Consider the following 12,741-nt stretch of genomic DNA (forward strand, 5'->3'; position numbering starts at 1 on the left):
CAGTCTCTGCCACCTACCCGCCGGCGTTGCCGGCGCCCCCGGGGGCGGGGCACCTGTCGGCCCCCCCCACCTCGGCGCTACTCCCGGCCCCGCCCCGCGCCAGGCCGGCCCCACCCCAGGGGCGGGGCGAGGAGCGGAGCAGCCGCATCCCGGGGGCCGCGGGAGCGGAGCCGGACACCTGCAGCAGCGGCGAAAGGGGAGGGGGCGGCGCGGGGTGGGCACCGCCGCTTCCCCGCGCCCCGCCCCCGGGCTGCCCCCCGCATTGCTGCCCCCGCCCCCGCCGGACTCCGGGGCCAGGACAGCCCGGGCGGACCCGCACCGGCACCTGCGCGCGTGACCACGCCCCTCCGCCGGCAGCAGCCAATCGGCGGCTGCCACTTCCCGGGGGGGCGGGCACGCGCGGCGGGGGGGCCAATGGCATCCCGGCTCCGGCTCCCGGCCGAGAGCGCCGCCGGCGTCGCGGGACCGACGCGGTTGTGGCCGCGAGATCTCGTCCGGGCTCCCGCACCGCCCGCAGCCCGCGGGGAGCCGGGCAGTGCCCCCCCCCCCCCCGCCGGGAGCGCCGCCGCAGTGCCGCGAGGGGCAGCGAGGGCACGGCTGGGGGGGGGAGACGACCGCAGCCAGCGGCGGGGCCGGGAGACGAGACAAAAAGGGACGGACAAGAGGGAAGAGGAGAAAAAAGGGAAGGGAAGGGCGGGACGGAGGCTCGGACACGCGGGGACGGAGGTGACTTACAATCCCGTCTTTGCACACGCGAGTACACGCGCACACACACACACTCTCTCTCTCTCTCATGTTTGGGCAACTCCAGTATCTTCCCCGACCGCCTCCAGGAGCTGGGAAAGTCCGTCTCAGCACCTGCGCGGTGCGAACACGGGTTGATTCCCCCCAGACTGCAGAGCTGGAAGTGGTGCCCCCCCCGCATCCGGCCCCCAGCCCCCTGCTCTCGCCCCCGCCCCTCCCCGAGACCCCGGCCCCAGCCCCCCCACCCGAGGACCCCGGCGTCTGGGCCCCTGCTCTCCCCTGCACCTCTGGGAGGGAGCCCACAGCCACAAATCTCCACTTCGTCTGTAAAAATCATGTAATTTAAACCTTTGATTTTTATTTTCACCTGCATTCAGCAAATACCAGTTCAGCATCAACCCAAACCTCCGTTTACGTGGTCTTTGTGGCGGCCAGGAGGGGGCGCTCCTGCGTCGAGCCGCCCACCTCCCCGGTGCCCATCCGCTCGGCTCACGGGACCTCCCTGGGGCGCCTCCGGCCGGCCGACCCCCTTCCCGGAGCACGCCACATTTCAGGATGGACATAAGGAAGAATTTCTTTACTGGCCGAGCCCCCAAGGTCTGGAACAGTCTGCCATCGGAGGTGGTTCAAGCACCTACATTGAACACCTTCAAGAGTAAATTGGATGCTTATCTTGCTGGGATCCTGTGACCCCAGCTGACTTCCTGCCCTTTGGGCAGGGGGCTGGACTCGATGATCTCCAGAGGTCCCTTCCATCCCGGATGTCTATGATGTCTATGAAATCTATGAAGTTGGCCTGCACCTGAGAGCAGAAGGTGGAGCTCTGACACACTCCAACGTGTCACAGACGTGCCCCAACATGCAAGAGACATGCCATAAACACATTCTGACACCTTACGGAAACATTCTAACATGCCAGAGACATGCAATACCATGCCACAACCCTGGGAGGGCTTTTCCAGGTGTCAAAACATGAGGAGATGTATGGGATGTGTGAGCACAGAGGATTGCAGACGTGGCAGAACATGCCCCCACACACCAAGGACATGCCTCGACTTCGCATGGACATGCTATGAGGGCACTGGGACATACTGGGAGATATTGGGAGGGTATTGGGAGATAGAGATACTGGGGGGGCACGCAACTCATAAGCAATAGTTTTAAAATATTTAAAAGAAATGTTTCCTCCACGTTATCTGTTTTGCAAGCTAAGAAGCAGGCGGATGCCAGCAAGCCCCCGCGCTCTGGAGGGGCAGCTGGGCAGAGTGACCAGCCCAGTATCCTGCCTGGCACTGATGGCAGTACACAGGGGGAGGGAAGGAGGGCCAGCCCCACGGGAGAGCATTGCCCTTATTTTGTGGTGGAGACAGGACCAGACCCGTGCGCAGTGGGGGCCTGAGGGCTGAGCTTGGTCTCTGCTCTCACCGCCAGCCCCCTCCCCTGCCAGCGAACCCTGGCATCCCGGCCCCCAGCCCCCCCCATAGAGAACCCAGGCACTGGAGACTGCAACCTGCCTGCTCTCTCCCGCACACAGCGCCCTCAAGACAACCCAGGCATCCGGCCACCCAGCCCCGCTGCTCTGCCCCCAGCCCCTCCCTGCAGAAAGCCCAGGGGGCCGGGCCCCCCACCCCGTCCTGTAACCCCCAGGCCTCTCCCCTCCCAGAGGAGCCAAAGGTCTCGGGGTCTGTGCGTGTCCTCTAGACACTTTCGTTGCATGTATGAGCGTCGAGCCGCTCGAGTCACGGGGCACTGAGAGTGTGTGCCGTTTCTGCGGGACTCTCAGAGCCGCAAACCGGGAGCTTGTTTCCTGGTCCGTGCGCGGCAGGAACAGCAGGACCGGGTATTTCTGTGCAAACACTGAACACAGGCGTGGAAGAGATCAAACTCTGCGTTGTGGTTGGTATTAGCATTCACAGACTCGGTCTGAGTTTAGTGGCGACTATACCGTGCGATCGTAGGGAGGAGAGCTAACAGAACTCCCCCTCTACAAGTGAACATAGCTTTTTATACTTCGTATTGTGAAAACAGACATGATTTAAACCAGACATCCTTGAAAGGAAAGTCAGGGGTAAATCATTACAGTTGCTTGCTCAGCAGCACGTTTTGTTTCGAAAACGGTTATCACCTTTTTGCTTTTAGGAAAGGAAGAGCATTTCTTCCAAAAGAAGTGTGCATGGACTCATAATAAGCAGCAAAGTTTTTCTTCTCTTAAAACATTTTAAAATACGAAGCAAGACCACTTTTTTCTTCACTCTTTTTTCTTAGTCAAGTTAGAGGCCCGGACTAATGTAGTTCAACACAGGTCATCTCTGCAACCAACACACACGACACACTGACCAATTCCATGAGACATACACACACACACACACACACACACACACACGACACAAGTATCTCTCATACACCCCCAGTGTGTCTCTTACACACTCACACGCCTTTTACATCCCCCTCCAACTATTACTCTCTCTCTCTCTCTCTCTCTCTCCAGACATGTAGGGCTGGAAGGGACCGTGTGAGATCATCGGGTCCAGCCCCCTGCTCGGGGCAGGAAAGACCGCGGGGATCCAGTCACCCAGTGAGGTGTGCGTCCAGTCCCCTGCTGAAGCTCTCCAGGGCAGGCGCTGCCCCACCCCGCTGGGAGACCAGACAACGTCCGCTAAGTCCTGGACTCCTGAGGGCCCTGTTGCCCCACAGCGCCTCCCTCGCTACCTCCCAGCCGAGACTCCTCTCGTTCCTTTGTTTTCGACAGCAATACTCCAGATTTCCAGGCAGTACCCTCCACATGGCCGTGAGGACCCGTGGCCCCATATCTCAGTCCACAGAGACCACGCACAGGTCTGCTACGTCAGTGGACTGACAGTGGTACCATTTATTTCTGTCTGAGGCCTGAATGCCAGTCCTTGGACCCAGCGGTGGGGGAATTGCTGAAACATCTGTTTTTCATCTTGGATGCGAGAGGTGGGTCACAGGGAGATTCAGGGTGGTGTAAAATTCCTGTCCCAAAGAGTGAAGCCCAGCAGGGATGGGTGTCGGGGCACAGGTCAGAAAAAGCTGAGGGGGGGATGCTACTTCGTCAGCCCTAATCTGCGGTGAGACCAGGCCAAGCTGGGTGCTGTGGGGATGAGGCCCATGGGTGGGCCTGGCTGGAGCTGCCCCAGGCGTGTGTGTGCAGTTGTGAGATACCAACGGTGGGACACAAGCACCCAGACACGCAGGGGGGCAAGTCTGGGCTGCCGGGAAGGGAGGGCTGAGAACTGAGGCCCCAGACGCCAGGGCACGGAGCAGTGATGGCTCCACGGTGACACCAACTCCCCCGGTCGGCTGCAATGTGATGCCCACATCTCACCCAGAAGGGACCAGGCCCCCTCCTCTGGGCCAGGCCAGTGGGGCAGGACTGGTGCTGCTGAGGGACCTTCCTTCTGGGCCCCCCTGAGTCGTGGGGGTTTCAATTCCTCCAGGGCCAGGGCTCACCCGCCTGTGCCCCCATCACAGCCAGGGACTCTGCAATCTAAGCTGGAAAGAGAGAAAGGTGAGTGTCTGAGCCCAAATACATGTCCTCCCAGGAAGATGATTCCCGGAGACACCACAGGGTGAAATCTCATCTCTCTCCCCCTTGTCTCCCCAGAGGCCCTGCAGTCACAACTGGAGAGTGAGAAAGGTGAGTGCCAGCATCTGTGCAATGTGTTAAAATGTTTCTGTGACCCTTTCAAACAAAAAATGATGAATGGAAACAGGTCACAGATCCGACACACACGTGCCCCATCCTGAGCTGAAGGGAAGCTCTGATGCTGTGTAACAGCACAGGGAGCCCCTCACTCCCCCCGGGGACACGGCTGCACCTGCCAGGCCCAGGGGAAGTTGTGCTGAGCTCTTGTCCAGACATGGAAGAAAGGTGGTTTCTTCACTCCCATTAGCTCAGTCAGGCCAGCTCAGGTCTGAGAGGGGACTTGCAGGGGCAGGGCCAAGACCCTTTGCTTGATTGTAGTAGGTCAGGTGAGCACCTGATAAGGTGACCCCAACCTCACAGCCCTGGCCAACCTGACCTGGGAGATTATTGCTTCCTGAATCCATAGTTGGCAATTGCTTTAATCCTAAATGCATGAGCAATGCCACTAGCCCAGCACCAGCAGAGGCACCAGCCCACCTGGGCCAATCTCTGCTACAGCACAGCCTTCAGGTGCGGGTTGAGTCTGCAGTTCTCAGTCAGCGGATCATGGCTACTAAAAGTGGGTTAGGGGTTCCCCCTCCTGAGATTGTCATGGCAGGGCAGAGATTAGGGGGTTTAGGTGTCTTAACTGCATTTCCAGCCTGTAACCAGCTACCCCTTCTCTTCAGGCTCCCCTTAGCTTTTGTGGGTGTGCAAGTCTGGGTGGGGGATGACTACACCACCCTTGCAATGTGCCGCCCCATAAGTCACTGATGGCTCCTTTCACCCCATGAGGCGGGGCAAAGGGTTTGGGGACCCAGTGTCCTGTGGCCCAGGGGAGCGGTGAGGGGCAGCCCCTGCGTGCACAGGTAGCAGTGGAAAGGTCGTTGCTTGGCGCTCTGCATCACTGTGTCCAGTCTCCATCGGTGTAACACGTCTCTCCTGCTGTTTGTTCCAGAGAGGCGCCGTGCAGATAAAGGTAACTTTCTTCATGAATTTCCCTGGGGGGGGAAGGGGGAAGTCTCATGTTGTGCAGCTGGTGTCCCAGCAGCTCTTCAGGGCCCGCTCTGTCCCTGGGAGCAGAGGCTGTGTGTGAGGTGTGCTGCGGAGCTCCCCAAGAAACCTCAATCCCTGCATCCCTAACCACTGCCCTGTCCCCCACCCCATGCAGTGCTGCGTGGGAGCCCCCGGGCAGGGCCTGTCTCCATGCGCAATGGGCTAAGGGGCAGCGTGGAGATGGGGGCTGGAGAGGAGGGGATGGCTTTGCTCTGGCAGGAGAGGAGGGACGGTGAGAAACTGGGCTGCCAGGTTTAGAGGCGGATCATGTAGGCAGGGAGGAGCAGGATTTGGGGGTGGGAGTGGCGGGGGCGGGTGCAGGGAGAGAGGAGTCGCAGACCCCGAGACTGTGGGGCTGAGCGAGGTAGGGGCGCTGCGGTGTGCAGTGAGAGGGGCAGAGAGGAGGGCTGGGAGGGGAGGGGGCAGTTTGCTTTGCCCCCCTCAGTCCGAGGTGAGCAGGGCAGGATTAAAGCGGAGGCAAGTGAGACTCGACGGGCTGGGGCGCGGGGGCGGGGGGGTGCAGCCCAGGGCAGGAGGTGGATGTGAGAGCTGTCAGCCCCCGATGCGAGCTGAAGATGACGTGAAGTGATGATCAGTGTGAAGGGAGGAGGGCAGAGGAGGGCAGCGCTGTGGACCCTGTGCCCGGTGTGCGTGCAGAGCCTGGCGCAGAGGATGCCCCGAGGCAGCCGGGCCAGCAGAGCCGGGTCCGGCCCCCGCGGCACATGGCCCGGGCTGGACTCAGCTGGATGCGGGGGCACAGACGGCTGCAGGGGCTGCCCATGTGCGCAGGCGGGGAGAGGCTGCTCCCCTGGGACCGGGCCTGGGGACTTGTGGGACTCCAGGTTACGTCTCGTTCTCTTTCACTTTGCAGCGCAGTATGAAGCCATGAAAGGTAAGCGCCTTTTACTGCCTCCCTCACGCCCTGACTTCACTGGCAGCACCCGGGAAGCCACCGCACGTCCCTGCCCATCGCCAGGGGGGTCTGGTGACAAGGACACTTGTGCATGAACGGCCCAGTCCTGGGCGCACTCCCAGACCTGCAGCCCTATTTCCTGGGGTAGGTCTGGCCCCTGTGGCCCCTGTTCCCTTCCTCTCCCCACATACACTGTGTGACCGGCACTGACTGCCCCAGGGCCCATAGGCTGGGATCCAGATTCACTGCAGCCCCCGCCCCCGCCATGCTCACCCAATTTCCGTGTTCAATCCTTGTACACCCAGCCCCTGCGCCTCCAGCCTCTGGGGCCCGTGCAGAGCCCAGGGCCGCCCCTGGCCCCGAGGCGCTAGGCCCCGACATGGGTGCAGGTCCCGTGTCCAGCAACCCCTGAGTGCTGGGACCCCGCGCTGCAGCTGCCTCTGCCTCTGCCCTGGGACAAGGACTGGCCCCTCAGCCTCTGGGCCCACCAGGCTTAAGCCCAGCCTTTCCCCAGGTTGCCAAGGTGTGAGCCTGGTATGGACATAGATTTCATAGATTTCATAGACATTAGGGCTGGAAGGGACCTCGGGAGATCATCGAGTCCAGCCCCCTGCCCAAAGGGCAGGAAGTCAGCTGGGGTCATAGGATCCCAGCAAGATAAGTATCCAATTTACTCTTGAAGGCGTTCAATGTAGGTGCTTGAACCACCTCCGCTGGCAGACTGTTCCAGACCTCGGGGGCTCGGACAGTAAAGAAATTCTTCCTTATGTCCAGCCTGAAACGGTCTCGCAGGAGTTTGTGACCGTTCAACCTCATCATCCCTTGGGGCGCTCCGGTGAACAGACGTTCCCCCAGATCCTGGTGGTCACCCCTGATAAGCTTATAGGTGGCCATCAAATCACCCCTGAGCCTGCGCTTTTCCAGGCTAAAGAGTCCCATGGCTCTCAGCCTGTCGTCGTAAGATCTGTTTTCCTGACCTCTGATCATGCGCGTGGCTCTCCTCTGGACTCTCTCAAGCTTCTCCACATCCTTTTTGAATTGTGGAGCCCAAAACTGGGTGCAGTACTCCAGCTGCGGCCTCACAAGGCCGAGTACAAGGGGAGAATGACGTCCCGGGATTTGCTCGAGAAGCATCTATGGATGCAAGCCAGCATTTTGATCGCTTTACTAGCCGCAGCATCGCATTGCAGGCTCATGTTCATCTTGTGGTCAATGATGACCGCCAAGTCTTTTTCTTCTGTAGTGCTAACCAACGTAGCACTGCCGAGCCTATAAGGATGCTGCAGGTTTTTCCTCCCAAGGTGGAGAACCTTGCATTTTCCGGTGTTAAACACCATCAGGTTCTCGTCTGCCCATTTACTGAGCTTGTCCAGGTCAGCCTGGATCACCCGCCTATCTTCTGGCGCGGATGGTTTGCCTCAAAGTTTGGTGTCATCGGCGAACTTGGCCAGTCCACTCCTGACTCCAATGTCCACATCGTTAATGAAGATGTTGAACAGGATGGGTCCCAGGACAGAGCCTTGAGGGACCCCACTGGTCACAGGGCACCATGATGAGTGACTGCCATCAATCACAACCCTCTGGATCTGACCAGGGAGCCAATTTCCCAGCCAGCGGATTGTGGTGGAGCCAAGGCCACAACTGGGCAGTTTGGCCAAGAGGTGATCATGGGATACCAGATCAAAAGCTTTTTTGAAGTCAAGATATATGACATCAATCTCTTCTCCCTTCTCATAGAAGGAAATGAGATTGGTCAAACAAGACCTACCCGCAACAAACCCGTGCTGGATACGCCTTAGGATGTTAGCCTGGGCCAGTCCATCAAGGACGGCCTCCTTAATAAACTTTTCTAAGATCTTCCCCAGGATAGAAGTCAGGCTAATGGGCCTGTAGGGAGCCAGATCCACTCTCCTCCCTTTCTTGAAGATCGGCACCACATTGGCCTTCTTCCAGTCTTCGGGCACTACACCAGAGCGCCAGGAGTTTTCAAAGACCCGTGCCAGGGGCTGGGCTATGACGCTCCCCAGCTCCTTGAGTGCCCTGGGGTGCAGGTTGTCAGGGCCGGCTGACTTGAAGGTATCCAGCCTCTCACGATGTTACTTCATGAGGTCAGTATTAATGGAGGGCAGGGGATCTCCCTCACCCGGACTTCCCTGTCCCATAGCAGGCATGGGTGTCCCATGGGACCGATGAAAGACTGACGCAAAGTACCTATTTAATAGGTTGGCTTTTTCCTGGGTGTCAGTTGTTAGTTGCCCCATCTGGTTTAGCAGGGGTCCAACGTTGCCCTTGCTTTTCCTCCGGCTCCCCACATATCTGAAAAAGGACTTTTTGTTGTCCTTGATGCTTGAAGCTAGTTGGAGTTCAGTTGCAGCCTTGGCTTTCCTGGTTTGCTCCCTGCAGGACCGGACCAGCGCAGAATAATCCTCCTTGGAGTGGGGGATGCTGCTTCGTCAGCCGTAATCTGCGGTGAGACCATGCTGACCTGGGTGCTGTGGGGACGAGGCCCATGGGCGGGCCTGGCTGGAGCTGCCCCAGGCATGTGTGTGCAGTTGTGAGACAACGACGGTGGGACACAAGCACCCAGACACGCAGAGGAGCAAGTCTGGGCTGCCGGGAAGGGAGGGCTGAGAACTGAGGCCGGAGATGCCAGGGCACAGAGAAGTGATGGCTCCACAGTGACATTGAGTCCCCCGGTCGGCTGCAATGTGATGCCCACATCTCACCCAGAAAGGACCACGGCCCCCTCCTCTGGGCCAGGCCAATGGGGCAGGATCGGTGCTGCTGAGGGACCTTCCCTCTAGGCCCCCCGGAGTTGTGGGGGTTTCAATTCTCCCCCGGCTGCTGCACGGACCTGGGTCCAGACGCTGCAGCTCAGACTCCCCCTTGCCCCAGCTCCAGGCAGCTTCAGGGGTTCGACCATTGGGGACCGCAGGGCTGGCCCGTGTCTGCGCTGGGTCCTGCTGCGGTGTCTCTGCTGTGTGAATCCTCACCTCTGCTCTTGATTGCAGGTTTGGAAAAGTCTGAGGACGTGCAGGTGAGTGACGCTGACCCCGTATCGGTGACCCCAGGCCCCTTCCCGGGAGAGCTGTGCTCCCTGCAGCCACTTCTTTACCCCCGCGGTGCCCCGCACATGGGCTTTGAGCCTGTGATGAGACAGAGTCACCACATCTCTGCTGCCTTCTGCCCTCACCGCCCCTTTTCCCACCACACTCGGTGCCCACTGGGCCTTGGGCAGGTCTGGGCACTTGGCCATGTCAGCCCCCAGGCCCATGACTGGGCTGGCAACCTGAGCCCACACCCTGGGCACCTCCTTCAAGGAAAGCACCAGGCTGGAGGGAGACTCCTCTCCTCCCTCTGGCAAATCCCCCCGGGCAGAGCCCCTCTCACAGCCCCGCCGGGCCAGGGCTCACCCGCCTGTGCCCCCATGACAGCCTGTGCTGGAGATTGTCCCTGCGGGTCCATGGGAGCTACCGCTGGGCAGGGGCAGGAGGGGTGATGCACGGCCAGCTGCTGCCTTGGAGGCTGACGGGGAGAGAAACCGCTCCACACCCCGGCCCTGCAACGCAGGGGACAGAGACGGGAATGGGGGCGGCGGGTGCTGGACGCGGCTGAGGGGCAGAGGGAAATGCAGGACCTCCTGGCTCAGCCCAGCTGTTAGTACACACAAAATTATTTTAATATTTGAAATGTGCAATTTAATATTATATGCAGCAAAACAAGAGCTAGTAAAAAAACATGGTATTTGTCTAAGCACGGCCCCGGGCCCTCTCTCTGAAAAGGGCTGGCCTTGGTTTGGTTGTTTGTCAAGGCAGTGCCACTTTCCTGGTGGGACTTGGCAGCAGTGAAAGGAGACGGACACAGCTGGAGTTTCTCCCATTCACAGGAAAATGTGACCTGGCGCTTTCCCTTGTCAGCTTGTGTCTCACTGCAGCATCACCCGCAGCGGTCTGGATCCCAGCCGCCCTCCACCGACACCCCGGCCATGGCGCAGAGCGCCCGGCTCCCCCCTTGGGGCGCGCACCCCCACCCCAGCGCCGTGCGTCACCCGCCCTGCGCCAGTCCAGCTCTCCCTGCCCCACCTCCTCCTCTCCCACTGTAGGAATTGGGCAATCCTCAGGGTGAAGTGTTGGTCCTTATTATTATGGGATGGAGCCTGAGACCAGAACTCCCCCACATTGCTCCAGAGTTACTTTCATTTCCCCTATTCAGTGTTGTTTGCTCCTGAATAAAACAGCCTGAGGTTTTGGGCCTGCAGAAAAGAAAGTCTCAGTACTCTTTGCTAAGTCAGGAACTTAACACCTACCTCCTCTGAGTCCCTTGCACCACTGCTGCCGCCCTCCCAGCATGTGCCCCAGCTCAGCCCTCCTTGGGCTGAGGCGACCCCCAAAGAGAAGCAGAGACAGGAGAAGCCTTCAGGCCAACCCCTTGCTTGGTGCTCCGGGGCCGGGGTTAACTGCTCTGAGCCCTGCACCCCAGCAATGGGCCCTGCAGTAGCCTGAAATCACAAGCACGCGAGGCCCCTGCCCTTCCTGGGCTCTGGCACCTGCTAGCAAGGAGCCCAGATGGTGCAGCAGGAAGAGCCGGGGACAGGGGTGCGACAGTAATGCAGGAGCTGGGGTCCCCTGGCACTGCAGTGCTGGGCAGTGACTGCTCATGTGTGCACAGAGGAGCAGCACCTGCCGCCCGCGCAGTGGGTGCAAGTGGCTGGGAGCTGGATCCAGAGCTGCAGGCAGGGGCAGGAGCCAGGGGTGAAGCTTCCCCCGCCCGGAGTGGGGCGGCAGGAGCCGGAGCAGCAGCTGGCGGCAAGGGCAGCAGAAGAGTGACCGTGTGAGCCCAGGCAACTGGAGCCGTGCTGGGAACGGCCCCTCCAGAGCCTGCGCTGGACCGGCTGGGGCGGGCTGGGCCCGGGCTATCGGGTGTGGGTGGGAGCACGGCACGGCCATGTGCAGCGCTGCAGAGGGAGCTGCCAACACAGCGAGCCCTTTTCTTTCTTTTTTTCCTGTTTTTTTTGCACTGGTCCTGGAAGCCCAACAATACCCAGTCAATGCATGGAGTGGACGGAGCAAGCTCCAGTTCCACCACCCAACACCAAAAAAAAAGCTATCATCACCTGACTGATCATGGACACAGCAAGCCCTGCTGCATGCGCTCCCCCAGGCCAGGCTGGATCCCAGGCAGTCCCATCGCACACCCCCCCACTGCACACCCCAGCACAGGGCAGGGCGAGCAGGGAGCAGATCATGCCTGTCCCTCTCCGAGCACTGCTCCCCGCACACCCAGCCCCAGAGGGAGGTTTGTAGTGAGTTGTTGCAGTGGGAGGTGGTGCTGGCCCAGCCTGCAACAGCTCATCACGACTCCCTATGTGGCCCCGGGGCCCAAATAATTGCCCACCCCAGGGATAAGCTCTCAGTATTGCTCAGGGAACCGTGCTGTTGTTTTCATTTTTGCCTGCTTTTTATGACTTTGTAGCTGGAAATCAACTAAATGAATCAAATCAATGAATTATTAGGGGTGGCCTTTGAAATCTTTATATACTACTCTTTCATCTCCACATCACTACAGTGAAGAGCAGTGACCTGGTGCGGTGTGGCACACACAGGCCTTTGCACTTTGGAGGTGCAGGGAGCGCTGGCTTCCCCAGGGACAGGGGCCTTGGTCGCTGGCATCGTGCAAACACTGTGGAGGGCGACTGTCGCAGGTCCTGGGGAGAAGGGCAGGCCGGCGCCAGGACCTCTGCAGAGCAGTCCCTGAACTGCGGGTGCCACAACTGTGTGTTTCTTTAAGGGATTTTCATTTCTGCTCAGTTACTGTAGTGTGTGGGTGTGTCGGCAGGCCCCTTCCGCAGTCATTGCCATAACCCGTTTTACTTTCAGTTTTGCAGCAGCTGGGAGCGGCAGGAAGGCGGGTGCCCAGCGATCCTGAAATGCATTAAATGAACAAACGGACGGTGAGGGGTGCCTTCCCCAAGACCTCTGGGCCAGGACCTCCTGTCTGGACGTGGGGTAGCCCTCGTAGGGATGGTCTTGCTGGGCAACAGCCCTGGGAAGGAGCGCGGGGCACAGGCCCAGCACCGGAGAAGAGGACACGGCCCAGCCGCGCTGATCCAGCACTCAGCAGGTAGGGGTGGGGGTCTGGGGAGGGGGTACACGCTCACGCTGAGATATTCACACATGGACCCACGGACCACTCGTGGGACCTGTCAGCATGGGGCAGGCAGACACTGGGGCAGGCAGACACTGCTCACGGGTCAGACCCCAGACACACGTGTGACAGGGTCCCCTGCACCGTCCCAGGGCTGTGGGACTGGCACAGACTTAGCCTAGAGGGTCCCCGGGCGATGGCCCTGGCTGCTCACCCCTGAGCCCAGCCCGGCTGGCTG

The 12,741-nt window shown here is 59.9% G+C and overlaps 1 protein-coding gene across 25 annotated transcripts; it reads left to right on the forward strand.

The window, feature by feature from the left end:
• The first annotated feature begins 6 nt into the window (after nucleotides 1-6).
• On the forward strand, nucleotides 7-12,474 carry LOC149851666 (uncharacterized). Of its 25 annotated transcripts, none has more exons than XR_016439587.1 (9): nucleotides 7-3,702; nucleotides 4,203-4,273; nucleotides 4,370-4,402; nucleotides 5,349-5,369; nucleotides 6,318-6,338; nucleotides 8,763-8,897; nucleotides 9,371-9,396; nucleotides 10,246-12,131; nucleotides 12,236-12,474. XR_016439587.1 is itself a non-coding variant. In XM_090030516.1 (8 exons), the coding sequence occupies exons 1-8, from the start codon at nucleotides 3,635-3,637 to the stop codon at nucleotides 12,296-12,298; spliced, it is 438 nt and encodes a 145-aa protein (XP_089886642.1). In that variant the 5' UTR covers nucleotides 7-3,634; the 3' UTR covers nucleotides 12,299-12,474. The 25 variants fall into 25 exon arrangements, 8 of the variants coding, with proteins under 8 accessions (XP_089886642.1, XP_089886643.1, XP_089886638.1 ...); XR_016439586.1 differs by having other exon boundaries at nucleotides 10,277-12,131; XR_016439591.1 differs by having other exon boundaries at nucleotides 11,925-12,131.
• The last annotated feature ends 267 nt before the right edge of the window (nucleotides 12,475-12,741 follow it).

Source organism: Crocodylus siamensis, unplaced genomic scaffold, assembly GCF_052110815.1.
Source record: "Crocodylus siamensis isolate JL-2025a unplaced genomic scaffold, ASM5211081v1 HiC_scaffold_554, whole genome shotgun sequence".
Classification (NCBI taxonomy): domain Eukaryota; kingdom Metazoa; phylum Chordata; order Crocodylia; family Crocodylidae; genus Crocodylus; species Crocodylus siamensis.

Coding starts and splice junctions, on each gene's coding strand:
- LOC149851666 (XM_090030511.1), top strand. CDS start 3,635: ATGCCAGTCCTTGGACCCAGCGGTGGGGGAATTGCTGAAACATCTGTT. Junction 4,403..5,348: donor ACAACTGGAGAGTGAGAAAG/GTGAGTGCCAGC, acceptor TGTTTGTTCCAG/AGAGGCGCCGTGCAGATAAA. Junction 5,370..6,317: donor GAGGCGCCGTGCAGATAAAG/GTAACTTTCTTC, acceptor TTCACTTTGCAG/CGCAGTATGAAGCCATGAAA.